This window comes from Peromyscus eremicus, chromosome 6 (genome assembly GCF_949786415.1).
Source record: "Peromyscus eremicus chromosome 6, PerEre_H2_v1, whole genome shotgun sequence".
NCBI lineage: Eukaryota > Metazoa > Chordata > Mammalia > Rodentia > Cricetidae > Peromyscus > Peromyscus eremicus.
In genome coordinates this window covers 40,225,272-40,238,690 of record NC_081421.1, presented here as the reverse complement: position 1 = coordinate 40,238,690, position 13,419 = coordinate 40,225,272, and the positions used below count along the sequence as shown (strand labels likewise).

General features: G+C 41.5%; 1 protein-coding gene across 1 annotated transcript in view; it reads right to left on the bottom strand.

The window, feature by feature from the left end:
• The window catches only part of Gmps (guanine monophosphate synthase), a 76,071-nt gene extending 62,776 nt beyond the window's left edge, over positions 1-13,295 (bottom strand). Inside the window, exons 1-2 of the mRNA XM_059265420.1 lie at positions 13,193-13,295; positions 9,555-9,768 (exon numbers count right to left, since the gene is read on the bottom strand). Of these exons, the coding sequence (XP_059121403.1) occupies positions 9,555-9,704 (150 nt within the window). The 5' untranslated portion in view covers positions 9,705-9,768; positions 13,193-13,295. The remainder of the gene's footprint in view (positions 1-9,554; positions 9,769-13,192) is intronic.
• Between the last annotated feature and the right edge of the window lie 124 nt (positions 13,296-13,419).

The following is a 13,419-nucleotide window of genomic DNA, read 5'->3' as shown; positions in this document are numbered from 1 at the left end:
TGAGCTCTAGATGCCTGTTATGGGGTGATGGTTAAGCGTGGCTGTCGGTTTAACTGCATCTGGAATCAACTAAGAGATCAACCACTGGGCACAAGTGTAGTAGATTTGCTTGATCAGGTTACATGAAAGGGGAAGACCCACTTTACATGTTAGCATCATGTTCCCATGATACCCAGACAAAAAGGAGAAAAGTTTGCTTTTTGGATGATTTGACCTTTTGTTGCCTTCCTGTCTTGCTGTGAGTTCATTTACCTTGTCGATGCTGCTACCATTCTTCTTTACTGATGGACCCAGCTTTTTCAGCCTTCTAATGTGGACCGAAGACAATGGCTCTCCAGGAATCCTCCGTATCCTCAGTCTAACTAGCTGAAGTATCTGAACAGCTAATAGGTTCCCTGGTCCCCAGGATGTAGACAGCCACTGCTCAATGACCCAGACTACATCAGGTAAGCCAGTCTAGTAAATTCCCTTTGCTGTGTATTCATTCTCAGTTCTAGTCTACTAGGGAGCCCTGACTAACACACTATGTAGAACTGGGGACTGCACATAGGGCCTCACACATACGAGGCCAGCTCTTTGCCACTGACCTATGTGCCCAGCACTCTTATTTTTTATTTTTACTTGGGTCTCACTACATTGCTCAGACAGGTATTGAACTTACTTTGTAGCCCAAGCTGGCCTTGACTTTGTAACCCTTCTGCCTAACCTCCTAAATAGCTTTAGTTTCAGTCTTGCGACACCAGCTGCAACTGAAGAGCAAACTGCTGCCTTGTCTGTTAGGTGTGTAGAGATCTGGCTCCCGCTAGCCTATTGCTGCTGCAGCTTCACACTGCTCCTTCCTCTGCACTCCTCTCCAAACAGCTGCAGTCCCTCAACTAGGATAGGTTCTTTCTTGTCTCCGGCCTTTTGCACAAAAGTATCTTTCTCACTGTGTTGCCCTGACTGCCCGGGAACAGTCTATGTAGACCAAACTGGCCAGCCTGGAGTACATGGTGAGACACTGTCTCAAACAACAGAGAAGAGAGAGGAAGGAGAACTGCAGCAGGAGAGAGGTGCACAGACAGGCTTTACAATAGGCTGTCAAGTAACAAAAGCTGGAAATACTACAGAAACATTTCCAACCACCATAATAACAATGAGTTCAGACGTGAAATACCAATGAATGCTAAAATTAGTGAGTAAAAGATGAGAAGCAGACTTATACTGTCTCAGAGTATCTCCCCACATAACAATCATTAGTTATACAAGGTAAAATAGCAAATTTTACTGTCTTTGGTTGTTTTTGAGATAGGGTCTTACTGTTAACTCTTGCTAGCCATGAACTAGACATGATCCAACTACATCAGCCTCCCAAGTGTGTATGCTACCACATCTGACAAAAATTAGCAACTTTAAAGGTGCCACAAGACACCACCTTATTTGAGTGACTAACATGAATATCACCAATAACAATAAATCAGTATCATGTGTCACTTGATGGTCTAAGTAAGATGAGCATAATGTGACAATAATGATGTTCTGCCCAAAATGCATGAAAGAAATGGGAATCAAATGCAGGCACATTCCACAAAATAACTGGCCTGAGATTGCATCCAGTTATTTATTTCTTTATGAAAACAATACCCCTAAACCTGGTCACTAAAGGGAAATTTTTTTTCTGCAATTAGGGCAGAGTTTATTCATCATGAATAGCTTTTCTCTGCTTTATTGTATAAATCAGAGCAGTCTAAAGGCTGGTCTACTAGGCCTGAGATAGAGGGGCCCAAGGGCTGGGGCTTAGAATAATCTGTTCTAAGGCTTTCTCACTGCCTGCTTTGATACCTGTGCTCTGGAAATATCCCCTGAGGGCTGGAACACTTTGACCCTCAGGGCATTCCACCTCTCTGTGGCCTCTCTCTCTCAAACTGCTTAAGGATAGCTGGATTTCCTCCGAACTAGATCAGAATTCCCTGGAGAGTATTCCTGGTAGAAGCTGTATAGTCTTGTCTGATTTCCTTCTCTGTTGGAATACCAAGGGTGAAATCTGGGGTTTTGTAAGCAAACACTACACTGAGACGCATGCCCAGCCCCTATATGGCCGTTTCCAGTCTAGCCTTAGATTGCACATAGAATTGTTTCTCTGCCATTTATTCATTGGATGACCCATAATCCTAGCCCAGATTAATTTCTCAGTGCTTTAAAAACTATATGGTTTATGGAACCATGTAAGACCCTAGGCAGCCAAAACAATCCTGAGCAAAAATACCAATGCTGGAGGGATTGCCATCCCAGACCTCAAGAAATATTTTAGAGTCATAGTAATAAAAAACAGTATGGTACTGGCACTAACATAGACAGGTAGACAATGGAACAAAATCAAAGACCCAAACATGAGTACACATAACTACAGCCATCTGATATTTAACAAAGATGCCAAAAACATGCTGGAGAAAAGACAGCATCTTCCACAAATGGTGCTAGGAAAACCAGATGTTCATATGTAAGAAAAATGAAATTAGACCCCTACCTTGCACAAAAACTAATTCCAAATGGATGAAAGACCTAAACTTGAACCTGAAACACCAAAACTGCTAGAAGAAAACACAGGCAGAACCATACAAGATATAGGTGTAGGAAAGGACTTCCTGATAGGACCTCATTTGTCCAAAAATTAAGGCCAACAATTGACAAGTGGGACTTCTTTTTTTGAGTCAGGGTTTCCCTGTGTTGTTTTGGTGCAAGTTTGACCTTGAACTCATAGAGATCCACCTGGCTCCCGACTGCTGGAATTAAAGGTGTGCGCCACCATCAGCCAGCTGAAAAGTGGGACTTCTTGAAATGAAGCTAAAGAAACAACCAACTAAAGCTGGGCGGTGGTGGTGCACACCTTTAATCCCAGCACTCGGGAGGCAGAGGCAGGCAGATCTCTGTGAGTTCGAGGCCAGCCTGGACTACAGAGTGAGTTCCAGGAAAGGCTCAGAGAAACCTTGTCTTCAAAAAACAAAAAACAAAAACAACAACAACAAAAAAAAAAAACCAACTGGGTAAAGAGAAAACCCATAGAATGAGACAGAACTTTTGACAGCTATTCATCTGACAGAGGTTTAATATCCAGAACATACAAAGAGTTGCCTAGAAGGGAGCATTATGATCCTGCTTTCTCTAAGGACTGCTATTGGCTTAGATGTTTTTCCCAAATGGAAATGCCATCATCCCAAGCATCCTTTCTCTTTATCTGGGGTACCCTCAATAACTGATACTGCCCTGCTAAACTAAGTTTTAAAATTCCAAATACTATATTGAGTTATAGTTCACATGATAGCAAACTGCTGAGAAGAAATCCACAAACAGGAAATTACAGGAAGGAGCCACTAGATGGTGGAATTAATTTTTGAAATGGAGCCCAGGAAAAAGAAACCAGAGGCCACAAGCCTGGCAATAAAATACTCTGTGCTTTTGAAAAATATTCTGCAACCCACAGCTGCAATTTCTTGCTATTTAGAATTTCAATGACCTTGGTTTCTGTGTTTTCTCTAAGCCAAGTGCCCTAGCCTTTCAGAAACCATAAGAAGCCACATATATATTTCTGTTAAAATTTTCCAGTAAACTAAATAAAAGCTTATTGGGATTTCTAGTAGCTAATAAAGGGGAAAAAACAAACATTGTTTAAACATTTCCCTCTAGAGTCAAGAAAGATTAGGAACTTTTTAAACTGAAACATAATCACCCTGACTACAAGAAAAAATAACAGAAGAAGTTAATACACCCCAATGTGCTCTTTTTTTTTTTTTTTTTTTTTTTTAAAGATTTATTTATTCATTATGTATACAGAAGAGGGCGCCAGATCTCATTACAGATGGTTGTGAGCCACCATGTGGTTGCTGGGAATTGAACTCAGGACCCCTGGAAGAACAGTCAGTGCTCTTAACCTCTGAGCTATCTCTCCAGCCCCCAATGTGCTCTTTAAAATAGTCCAAAATAACCCAATTGCCTTTGGTTATTTATAGGCTGGCCAAGGGAGTCTGTATCATATCAAACATGTCAGTGATCACTAAAAAACAAAAAAAGTGGAGTAATCAATATTTTGGTAAAAGCCACTTGGTTAATTAAACTGACCAAACTGATCCTTGAGGTTTATTCTGGTTAGGCAAAGGATGACTAGAAAATTAAATACAGGATAATGCCCAGTGCTTGAGCATGGTGACTCATACCTAGATTCCCAGCACTTGGGAAGCTGAGAAGGTCGCCATGAGTTCCAGATCAGCCTGGGCTACATAGTGAGGTCCAGACAAACCTGGGCCACAATATGAGCCCCTGTCTCAAAATAAACAGCAATAGAAAAAAAAAAAGTCCATCAGTTGATGACTGAGCCAACCAAACAAGAAATAAGCAATGATATGTGAGCAGAGCACAGGCTAGACTGGGCTACTTCAGAAATTATATATACATTTTCAAAGCCAAGCATACTTCCATATGCCTGTAATCCTGATATGTAGAAAACAGAGGTAGAGGATCGTTTCAACTTTCCAAACATCCTGGTCAACACAGTGGTTTTCAGGCCAGCCAGGGCTACATGGTGAGACTGCATCTCAATGTCCCCTTCCCAAACAGACTTCTGTTAAGATGGTAGACTAGAAGCTGCCTCTGTATTAGTTGGTGACCTTTCTCTTTTGAGAATCAGAATAAGAAAAAAGTATATTTTATATCAGAGAGGAAAAGCTTTAGAAAGTCACAAAAGAAGTGAGAAAATACAGTTAAGAGTAAAAGTAACATTGCACAAGCAGAGAAGTAAGCTAAACACAACCAAACAGCTCTCTGGACAGAAAGGAGACTGGGGAGCTGCTTCCCAAAGCAGCCAAGAGGCTAGCCAAATGAAAGCCCTGCAGCTCTCCCCTCAGGAGAAGCCACACAGCCCTCAGAAAGTCTCAAGTTCAGTTGTAGATCTGGTGAGACAGTGATCCCTCCTATAGACAGGGCAGAAGCAAAGAGAAATGGCGTCTTGTTGTGTTATTTCACTTGAGAGATGCACTCTTTAAAAGCTGAGCTGTCGGGGTTGGGGATTTAGCTCAGTGGTAGAGGTGCAGTCCTCAGCTGGGGGCGGGGGAGCTGAGTTGTCTGAGTCCTGAGATCAGGGAACATTCCTAAATTTGGGAGCCTCAGTTTGGCCTCTGAGTAAGGGAAGGCCTAGAGAGACAACTGTGGCGAGCAAGAAGGCCAGTGCTGACAAGAAGAGTGCAGGTACCAGGAGGCTGGCTCAGGCTGAGAGGTGCACGCAGAGAGATGCTATCACTCTCAGTGGAAACAGGTCCATCCACCAAGAATTTCCTAGACAGTCTTGGGTGAGAGGTCAGTGGATACACAAATTCTATAGGACAGCTATCCATCTGTCACTCACAGATGGGCCAGGGAGATGGCTGGGCATAAGAGCATATGCTGCCCTTATAGATAGGGCCTGTTTTCACTCCCACATTAGTTGAATGGCCTGTAATTCCTGTTTTGGGAATCTAATACCACCTTCTGGCCTGCACACATGTGGTACACACCCAGACAAGCAAACACACACAAACATACACATAAATGAAAAATAATTTTAAAAAGAAAGGAAGAAGAGCTATAGAGAGTTGGCCAGTCTTTCCACAGAATACGTAAGTGATTCTGAAGAAAATGTTGGTGTAAATATAGATAGTAAAGGGCATTCTGAGCAAGTCTCTGATGGAAATGAAAACCATTACTACCAGAAGAGGCAAACCTTGCAGTAAACTGGCAAAGAGCAATCAGGTGTAGTGTTCTATAAAAGGTGGAAATTGTGAGCAGCAATACAATTGGATATTTATGAGCCAGGCATGATAGTATATGCCTGTAATGTATGCACTCAGAAGGCAGAGGCAGGAGAAGTGCTGTAGTTTGAGGCCAGCCTGATCTATACAAGTTCCAGTCTAACCAGGTCTCCATAGAGATACTATTTTGAAACAAAACAAAAATGCTATCACTACCACCACCACCAATGAAACAGGATATTTATGAATTATGACCTTAGGAATATTTTGCTTAAACCACCACACCTGGCTTTATCTTTCTTTTAAAAGACCAAATATGGCTAGGGCTATAGCCCAGTTGGTAAAATACTGGCTTAACATGAACCCTGGGTTTGATACCCAGCACTACCTAAATTAGGTGTGGTGGTGCATGCCTGTAATCCTAGTCCATGGGACACAAGACAGGAGGATAAGAAGTTCAAGGTTATCCTCAGTTACATAGCAAATAATATGCTGAGGGCCAGCCTGGACTACAAATAGCCTCTGCACAAAGTCGCAGGGCCAGGCTCCCTGGCACAGCACTGGGGAAAAGTCTCTGCTAGGTAGATCTGCAAGGGCAGGAACTCCACCACAGACAATCCGAAGGCCAAGAGGAGTGTGGTGGTTTGAATGAGAATAGTTCCCATAGGCTCATAGATTTGAATGCTTGGTCACCAGGGAGAGGCACTATTTGAAAGGATTAGGAGGTATGACCTTGTTGGAGGAAGTATGTCACTGGGGGTGGGCTTTAAGATTTCAAAAGCCCATTCCAAACCCAGAGTCTCTCTCTTTGTGCTGCCTGAATTTGGATGTACAACTCTCAGCTCCTCTCCAGCACTGTGTCTGCCTACATGCTGCCATGTCTCACGCCATGATGATAATAGACTAAACCTCTGAAGCTATAAGCCAGCCTTAGTTAAATGTTTTCTTTCATAAGAGTTGCCATGGTCATGGTGTCTGTTCATAGCTCTAGAACAGTGACTGAGACAAGGATTATTCTCAAGCCTTAAGATTTCATATAATGTGCCTTGTAATTTGTACTTATCTTAGACTTGCCATCTTTTTCTTTCCTATTTCTATAGATATGAGATATTTGCTCTATTCCTACTCTATAACTCTCATTTTTTTTCCTTGAGACTGGATCTTACTCGGTAGTCAAGGCTGTCCTGGAACTCAAGTTATGGAACAACAGGCATGAGTCATCATTTTGGGCTTCATAACCGAATTTTGAAAATCTATAGCATGTATCTCACAGGTTCACAACTGGGGAACAATTTCCCCCAAAATTAATGATATATATATATATATCTACACACATATATATATACATATATATATATATATATATATATATATATATATAAAAACTTCATCACTTGTTGCTGTGATAAAATACCTTGACAAAAGCAACTTAAGGGAGAGAGGATTTGTTTTGGGTCACAGTTCAAGGGTGCATCAATCGTAACAGGGGAGTCCTGGTGTTAGAAGCTTGAAGCAGGTGTGACATTGCATCTACAGTCAGGAAGCAGAAAGAGATGCATGCTGGTGCTCACCCAGCTTTCTACTTCAAGAAAGCTAATCAAAATAATCCTTCACAGGCATGCCCAGGAGCTACTAGCTTTATAAGAGAATCCTTTACAGGTGTGCTCAGAGGCTTGCCTCTTTAGTGACGCTACATTCTGTCAAGTTGACAATTAATATTTACCACATTACCCATATCTGATTTAGATGATATTTAGATGAGGTTTTGTATTTATAGTTGATGCCATAAAAAGTAGGATGGGGGGTGGGTGGGTAACTGGGATGTAATGAGTATATTTTGTATGTGAGAAGGAGATGAACTGAGGAAGCAGAAGTAGAATGATTATGATACCCCATATTAATACCCTTAAACTTAACCCCTCATCTTTGAATGTGGAACCTTTGGGAAGTGACTAGGTCATGAAATGGAGCTTCCAGGAAAGGAATTAATGCCTTTATAGAAAAGACTATGAGTTGGGTATGGTGATGCAGGCCTGTAATCTCAGAACTCACTATGTAGCTCAGGCTAGCCTGCAACTTATGAACCTCTTGCCTTGGTCTCTTCAGTGCTGTGATTACAACATATGTGTCACCACATCTGGCTGTAGACTTTTTAATTAGAAGGTTGTTTTTTGTTTTGTTTGTTTTATATTATCACTGTCCATTGAAAAACAAAATTATATACAAAACATTATGTATACAACATGGAATTAGATAAATACAAAACTTTTCCCTAAAATATTGCACTAGTAATTTTCCCCTGTTGTTTGTATTTTTGTTTAGTTGGGTACAGAAAATTAACATTCAATAGAATGGTAATTTAACTGAAGTAGAATAAGGCAGAAAAGGCCAATTATTAGCACTGCTTGTCCTGCTCATTTCCAAGCATGACTTCACTTTGACACCTGGAACAGAAGGACCTGGAAAAACAGCTAAAACACAATAGGTCATTACCTTTAACAACCTGACTACAAAAGCTTACACCTGTCAACTATAATATATGTCTTTAGGAAACAAACTGAGTGCTAAGCAGGCTCCTGTAAAATCTCAATTGCTTGCTCACTTCACCTTGTGGTTTTAGAGTATAAAATGAAAATGCAAACTGGACCCCATACCAAGGGCTTTCAGAAACTGTCCTGGCTTTGGTGACATCTTTTTCCACTCTTACTGGTGTCCGAGTACTTATTCAAGAGAGATTACCACAACATAACCACTAAAGAGAAATCAGTACTATAGCTAAGGAATAATATTTGGTGCTGTGGATATCACCCTGTATGCTGTGAATATGTTGCTCTGATTTGGTTGATAAATAAAATGCTGATTGGCCAGTACCCAGGCAGGAAGTATAGTATAGGTGGGATAAGCAGAGAGGAGAATGCTGGGAAGAGGAAGGCTGAGTCAGGAGTCGCCAGCCAGATACAGAGAAGGCAAGATGTGAAGGCAGAACTGGGAAAAGGTAGCAAGCCACATGGCTAAACATAAATAAGAATTATGGGTTAATTTAAGTGTAAGATCTAGCTAGCAAGAAGCCTGAGCCATTAGGCCAAACAGTTATAATTAATATAAGCATCTGTGTGTTTATGTGGGTCTGAGTGGCTGCAGGCCCAGGCAGGACTGGAGAAAACTCCAGTTACAATTTGGAAGAAATTATTTAAGACACTGATAAAAGCCAGGCATAATGGCACATCTGTAATCCCAGAACTTGGTAGTTGAAGGCCATCCTTGACTACACAGTGAATTTGAGGGCTATATGAGGCCCTTTCTAAAATAAATAAGGTCTTGTCTAAACAACAAAAAATTAAATAAATAAATGGACTAACCAGCTACTTACTGATTAGATTTGCTATCTGCTCCATAAAAGGAAATTCATGCCTACTATTGAAAGCCTAGTCAAAAGCCCATCATTGGAGCGATCAGAGGTCCTGGGAGGGGAAACTCATTATTGTTGTTTTGTTAAATGGACATGTCAAACTGCTTTCTTAATATTTATGATTATCTCCATAGATTAGTGCTGCTCTCAACCTTGGTCCCAGAACCTTCTTTCTACAGTGTACAGCAGTCCATACACAGACCCAACTGATCAAAATGCTGAAAGCAAGTGATTGTTGAGTGCTCAGCCCTAACTGAGACATTCATATTAACCATTGCCTGCCATGCCAACAAGACTCAAGGTTCCATGTAAGAGCTGGAGGATGGTAGAAATGCTGTCTTCTGAACATGCCACCATTGCACTCATGAACTCACAGCAGCTATGGTTACCTGAACAAGGTCAACCCAGTCAACGTTACAGCATGGATGGGAGAGAGACTCAGAAGGTTCCACCTCCAACTTAGGAGTTGTTGACAGTTGTCGGCTGCTGGGAGAAGAATCACTTTTCCTCCAGAGTATGGCTGCTGGTAGATTGCCCATGTCCAGTGGTTAGCCCCAAAGCCACGCACATGCAGGTAACAACACTAGCCGGAATCAGTGAGCTCTAAAAAAAGGAAGATATAAAGGTGGGAGGGAGTTCCAATGGGGAAAGTGTGAGAATTGGATATGATCAAGATACATTGTATACATTTAAGGTATTGTTAAAGAATAAAAAAAATTTAGAATCAATTCTCTTGTTCATTTGACTCTACCATTTCGGAGGTCAGTCTGGGCTACACAGTGAAACTCTGTCTCAAAACAATTCAAAGAAAAACTCCACTGATGTGGCGCCCATAAAATGAATTACTATTGGCCAGGCAGTGGTGGCGCACACCTTTAATCCCAGCAGTTGGGAGGCAGAGCCAGACGGATCTCTGTTTGAGGCCAGCCTGGTCTACAGAGCGAGATCTAGGACAGGCACCAAAACTACACAGAGACACCCTGTCTCGAAAAACCAAAAAAAAAAAAAATGACTATTATAATTAAAAAAGAACAAATATAATATCTACAGATGATATTGATATATATAAACATCTTATATCTACAGATGATACATGATGATATATCTATTGATATATAAACATCTTATTTTGGTTTCAAGGATAATAATGCTGGGGGGTGGGGAATCTGATCCCAAAGGTCATATATTATATGATTCTACTCTACAGTTTTTCAAATGACACAAATATAGTCAGGAAAACATTAGGAACTCCAGAGAATGAGGAGGAGAGAGAGTCAGTGCAACTGTAAAGGTATGATATCAAACAGGAATAGCACTTAAAAGTAAACACAGTACACACACACACACACACACACATACACACTAGTACATGTAAAAAAAGTGAGATCTAAATAAGACTAGCTATTAGTCTAGAAGCTACTTATAGGCATCTACTTCCTATGTTTTTAGTATTAATATATTATCTTACAAAACTCAATGAAATTGCTTGCCTACTTGGTGAATATCAGGCCAATATGACTCTGTCTCAAAATGGGGTAGGGGAAGAGAAGTGGACAGCTCCTGAGGAACAACACCCTAGGTTGTCTTCTAGTCTTTATATGTACATGCACTCATGTGCACATTCACATACAAGTATACCCCCAACACAGGAACACACACATAAAAGGTCTGGGATTAGCTCAGTGCTGTAGAATTCTTGCCTAGTATGTGTGGGGCTCAAGGTTCAATCTCAAACTAAAAGGAAAAAAATAAACAGAAATGCAAACTTATTATTTTCTCCTCAAACAAAGAAACCAAAAATCCGACCAATGCACAGCTTTTGTCTTAGTCAAAGTTCTATTGCTGTGAAGAGTCACCACGACCACAGCAACTCTTATAAAGAAAAGCATTTAATTGGGGCTGGCTTACAGTTTCAGAACTTTAGTCCATTATCAGCATACCAGATGCATGGTGACACACAGGAACATAGCACAGAGGTGATGGAGGAAGAGCTGAGAGTTCTATACATCCAGATCTATAGGCAGCAGGAAGAGAGAGAGGCACTAGGCCTGGCTTGGGCCTCTGAAACCTCAAAGTCCACCCGCAGTGACACACTTCCTCCTTGAAGGCAACACTTACTTCAACAAGGGCACACTTCCTAATCCTAAGCAGTGCCACTTATTGATGACTAAGTATTCAAATCTATGAGTCTGTGGGGGCCATTCCCATTCAAACCACCACAGACTTGTAGGCTACTTCCTGAGACCCTTGCAATGTAAAAGTGGATGTGATAAACCTTATTCTGTATTCATTGAAATTGAGACTTTCACAGGAATGACAGCACATGCCAGTAATGCTAGAACCTGGGAAGTGGAAGCAGAAGCATCAGGAGTTCAAAACCATCCTAACAGGTACATATCAAGCTCAATGCTGGCATGGGCTATATGAGATCCCTCCTCAAACAAACAAAAACAAAAAGGAGGGCCAGGCAGGGTGGCCCATGCCTTAATCCCAGCCCCTCAGGTCAGAGGCCGGTGGATCTCTGTTGAGTTCAAGTCCAGCTTGGTCTATAAGGTGAGTTTCAGGCCAGTTAGGACCACACAGTAAGACCTTGTTGCAAAAATAAAGAAAAATAAATAAATTGAGACCTTTGGTCTTATTTAGATAATAACACTGTAAACTGTTTTTTCTTCCTATTTTTTTTTTTTGTTTGTTTGTTTTTTGAGACAGGGTTCCTCTGTGTAGCCCTGGCTGTCCTGGAACTCGCTCTGTAGACCAAGCCGACTTTAAATTCAGAGATACAGCCTGCCTCTACCTTCTGAGTGCTGGGTTTAAAGATGTGTGCCAAGGCCGCTCAGCCGGCTTCCCCCCACTCTTCCAATTTTTGAGACAAAGTTTTGCTATGTAGCCATGGATGGCCAGGAACTTCGTTTATAGACTAGTTTGGATTACAAGCATGCACCACCACATCCGGCTCTATTCTTCTCTTTAACAAAGATTAGAAGACGTCACGGTTGCCATTTTCTGTTATTTAAATATATTAAACTAGGTGTGGTGGCTCGTTTATACCCAGGACTCAAGAGATTAAGGCAGGAGGATGACCATAAATGAGAGCAGCCTGGGTTATATGGGCCACTATGAGCTACAGTGTGACAGAGGACCCAGTCTCAAAACAACAAAAAAGATAATAATAATAATAATAATAATAATAATAATAATAATAGTGCAAGGAGAGACGGGTCAGTAGGTGAGTGCTTACTGTGTCTTCACCAACATAACTCCAGCCCCAAAGTACTCTTAACCTCTCTCTCTCTCTCTCATACATACTACATACACACACACACACACACTCACATGGGGAAGAAGGGGGACAGGAAGGAGGAAGGAGGGAGACAGAATATGAGGAATCAGCTAAGTGGTTAATAAGCTGTGGAAAGAAGAGAAAATGTAAAGGCAGGAATACACAACAAAATTTAAAGCACTTTAAACTGAAGAAAGCATGTATTATTATGTTTGCAGTGATATTTGAAAACTGGCCAATTATGGATTCATAAAATTTTTGGAAAACCTGTTTCTTTGGCATCACTGAAAATACTAAATCTATTATCTCAACATTTCCACCTCCAAGAGCTTCCAAGGATTCGTTTAAAAACAAAACAAAACAGGAAAGGAAGGCCACTTAAAATGCATAACCCTGGATGCCAAGAATGGTGGCTTCTAGAAGTTTCCAGTGGCATAAAAATATGCTGCAGCAGATTGAAATTTATCTCAGTCACCCTGTGTACCTAGCGGTCCCCTACACTTATTCCTTCACATTTGGGAAACTGGACCGCCTCATTCGTTCTGTGTAGAAGGTACCGGGGTTTCCATTTAGTCGGGCACAAAGCGACCTGCATCCTGATTCTAAAGCTTCGTAACCTCTCTGGCGGGCCCACAAAGCGGAAGCGTTACGCAAGTGCCAGCGGGAAGTTATGTACTGAAGTCAATAAATACAAAGGCAAACTCTGCTACAGTCACTGCAGCCTCCGACCCTGCACAACATTATTACCATGGAATGGGTCAGTCCGCAAGAAAAAAAAAAAAAAAAACAACCGTGCTCACGTGGCGACGAGGGCCCAATGGCCTAGGCCCACGAGTTCCACGCAAGCGCATGCGCAGACGGAACCCAGGCATTTGCGTCGCTTCATCCAGGACGCACGGTACGCAGGGGTTATTCCTCCCTTGGCGTCAGAAACGAGGGAATTAATGGTTCCTGGCAAACGTTGTTTGCCCACG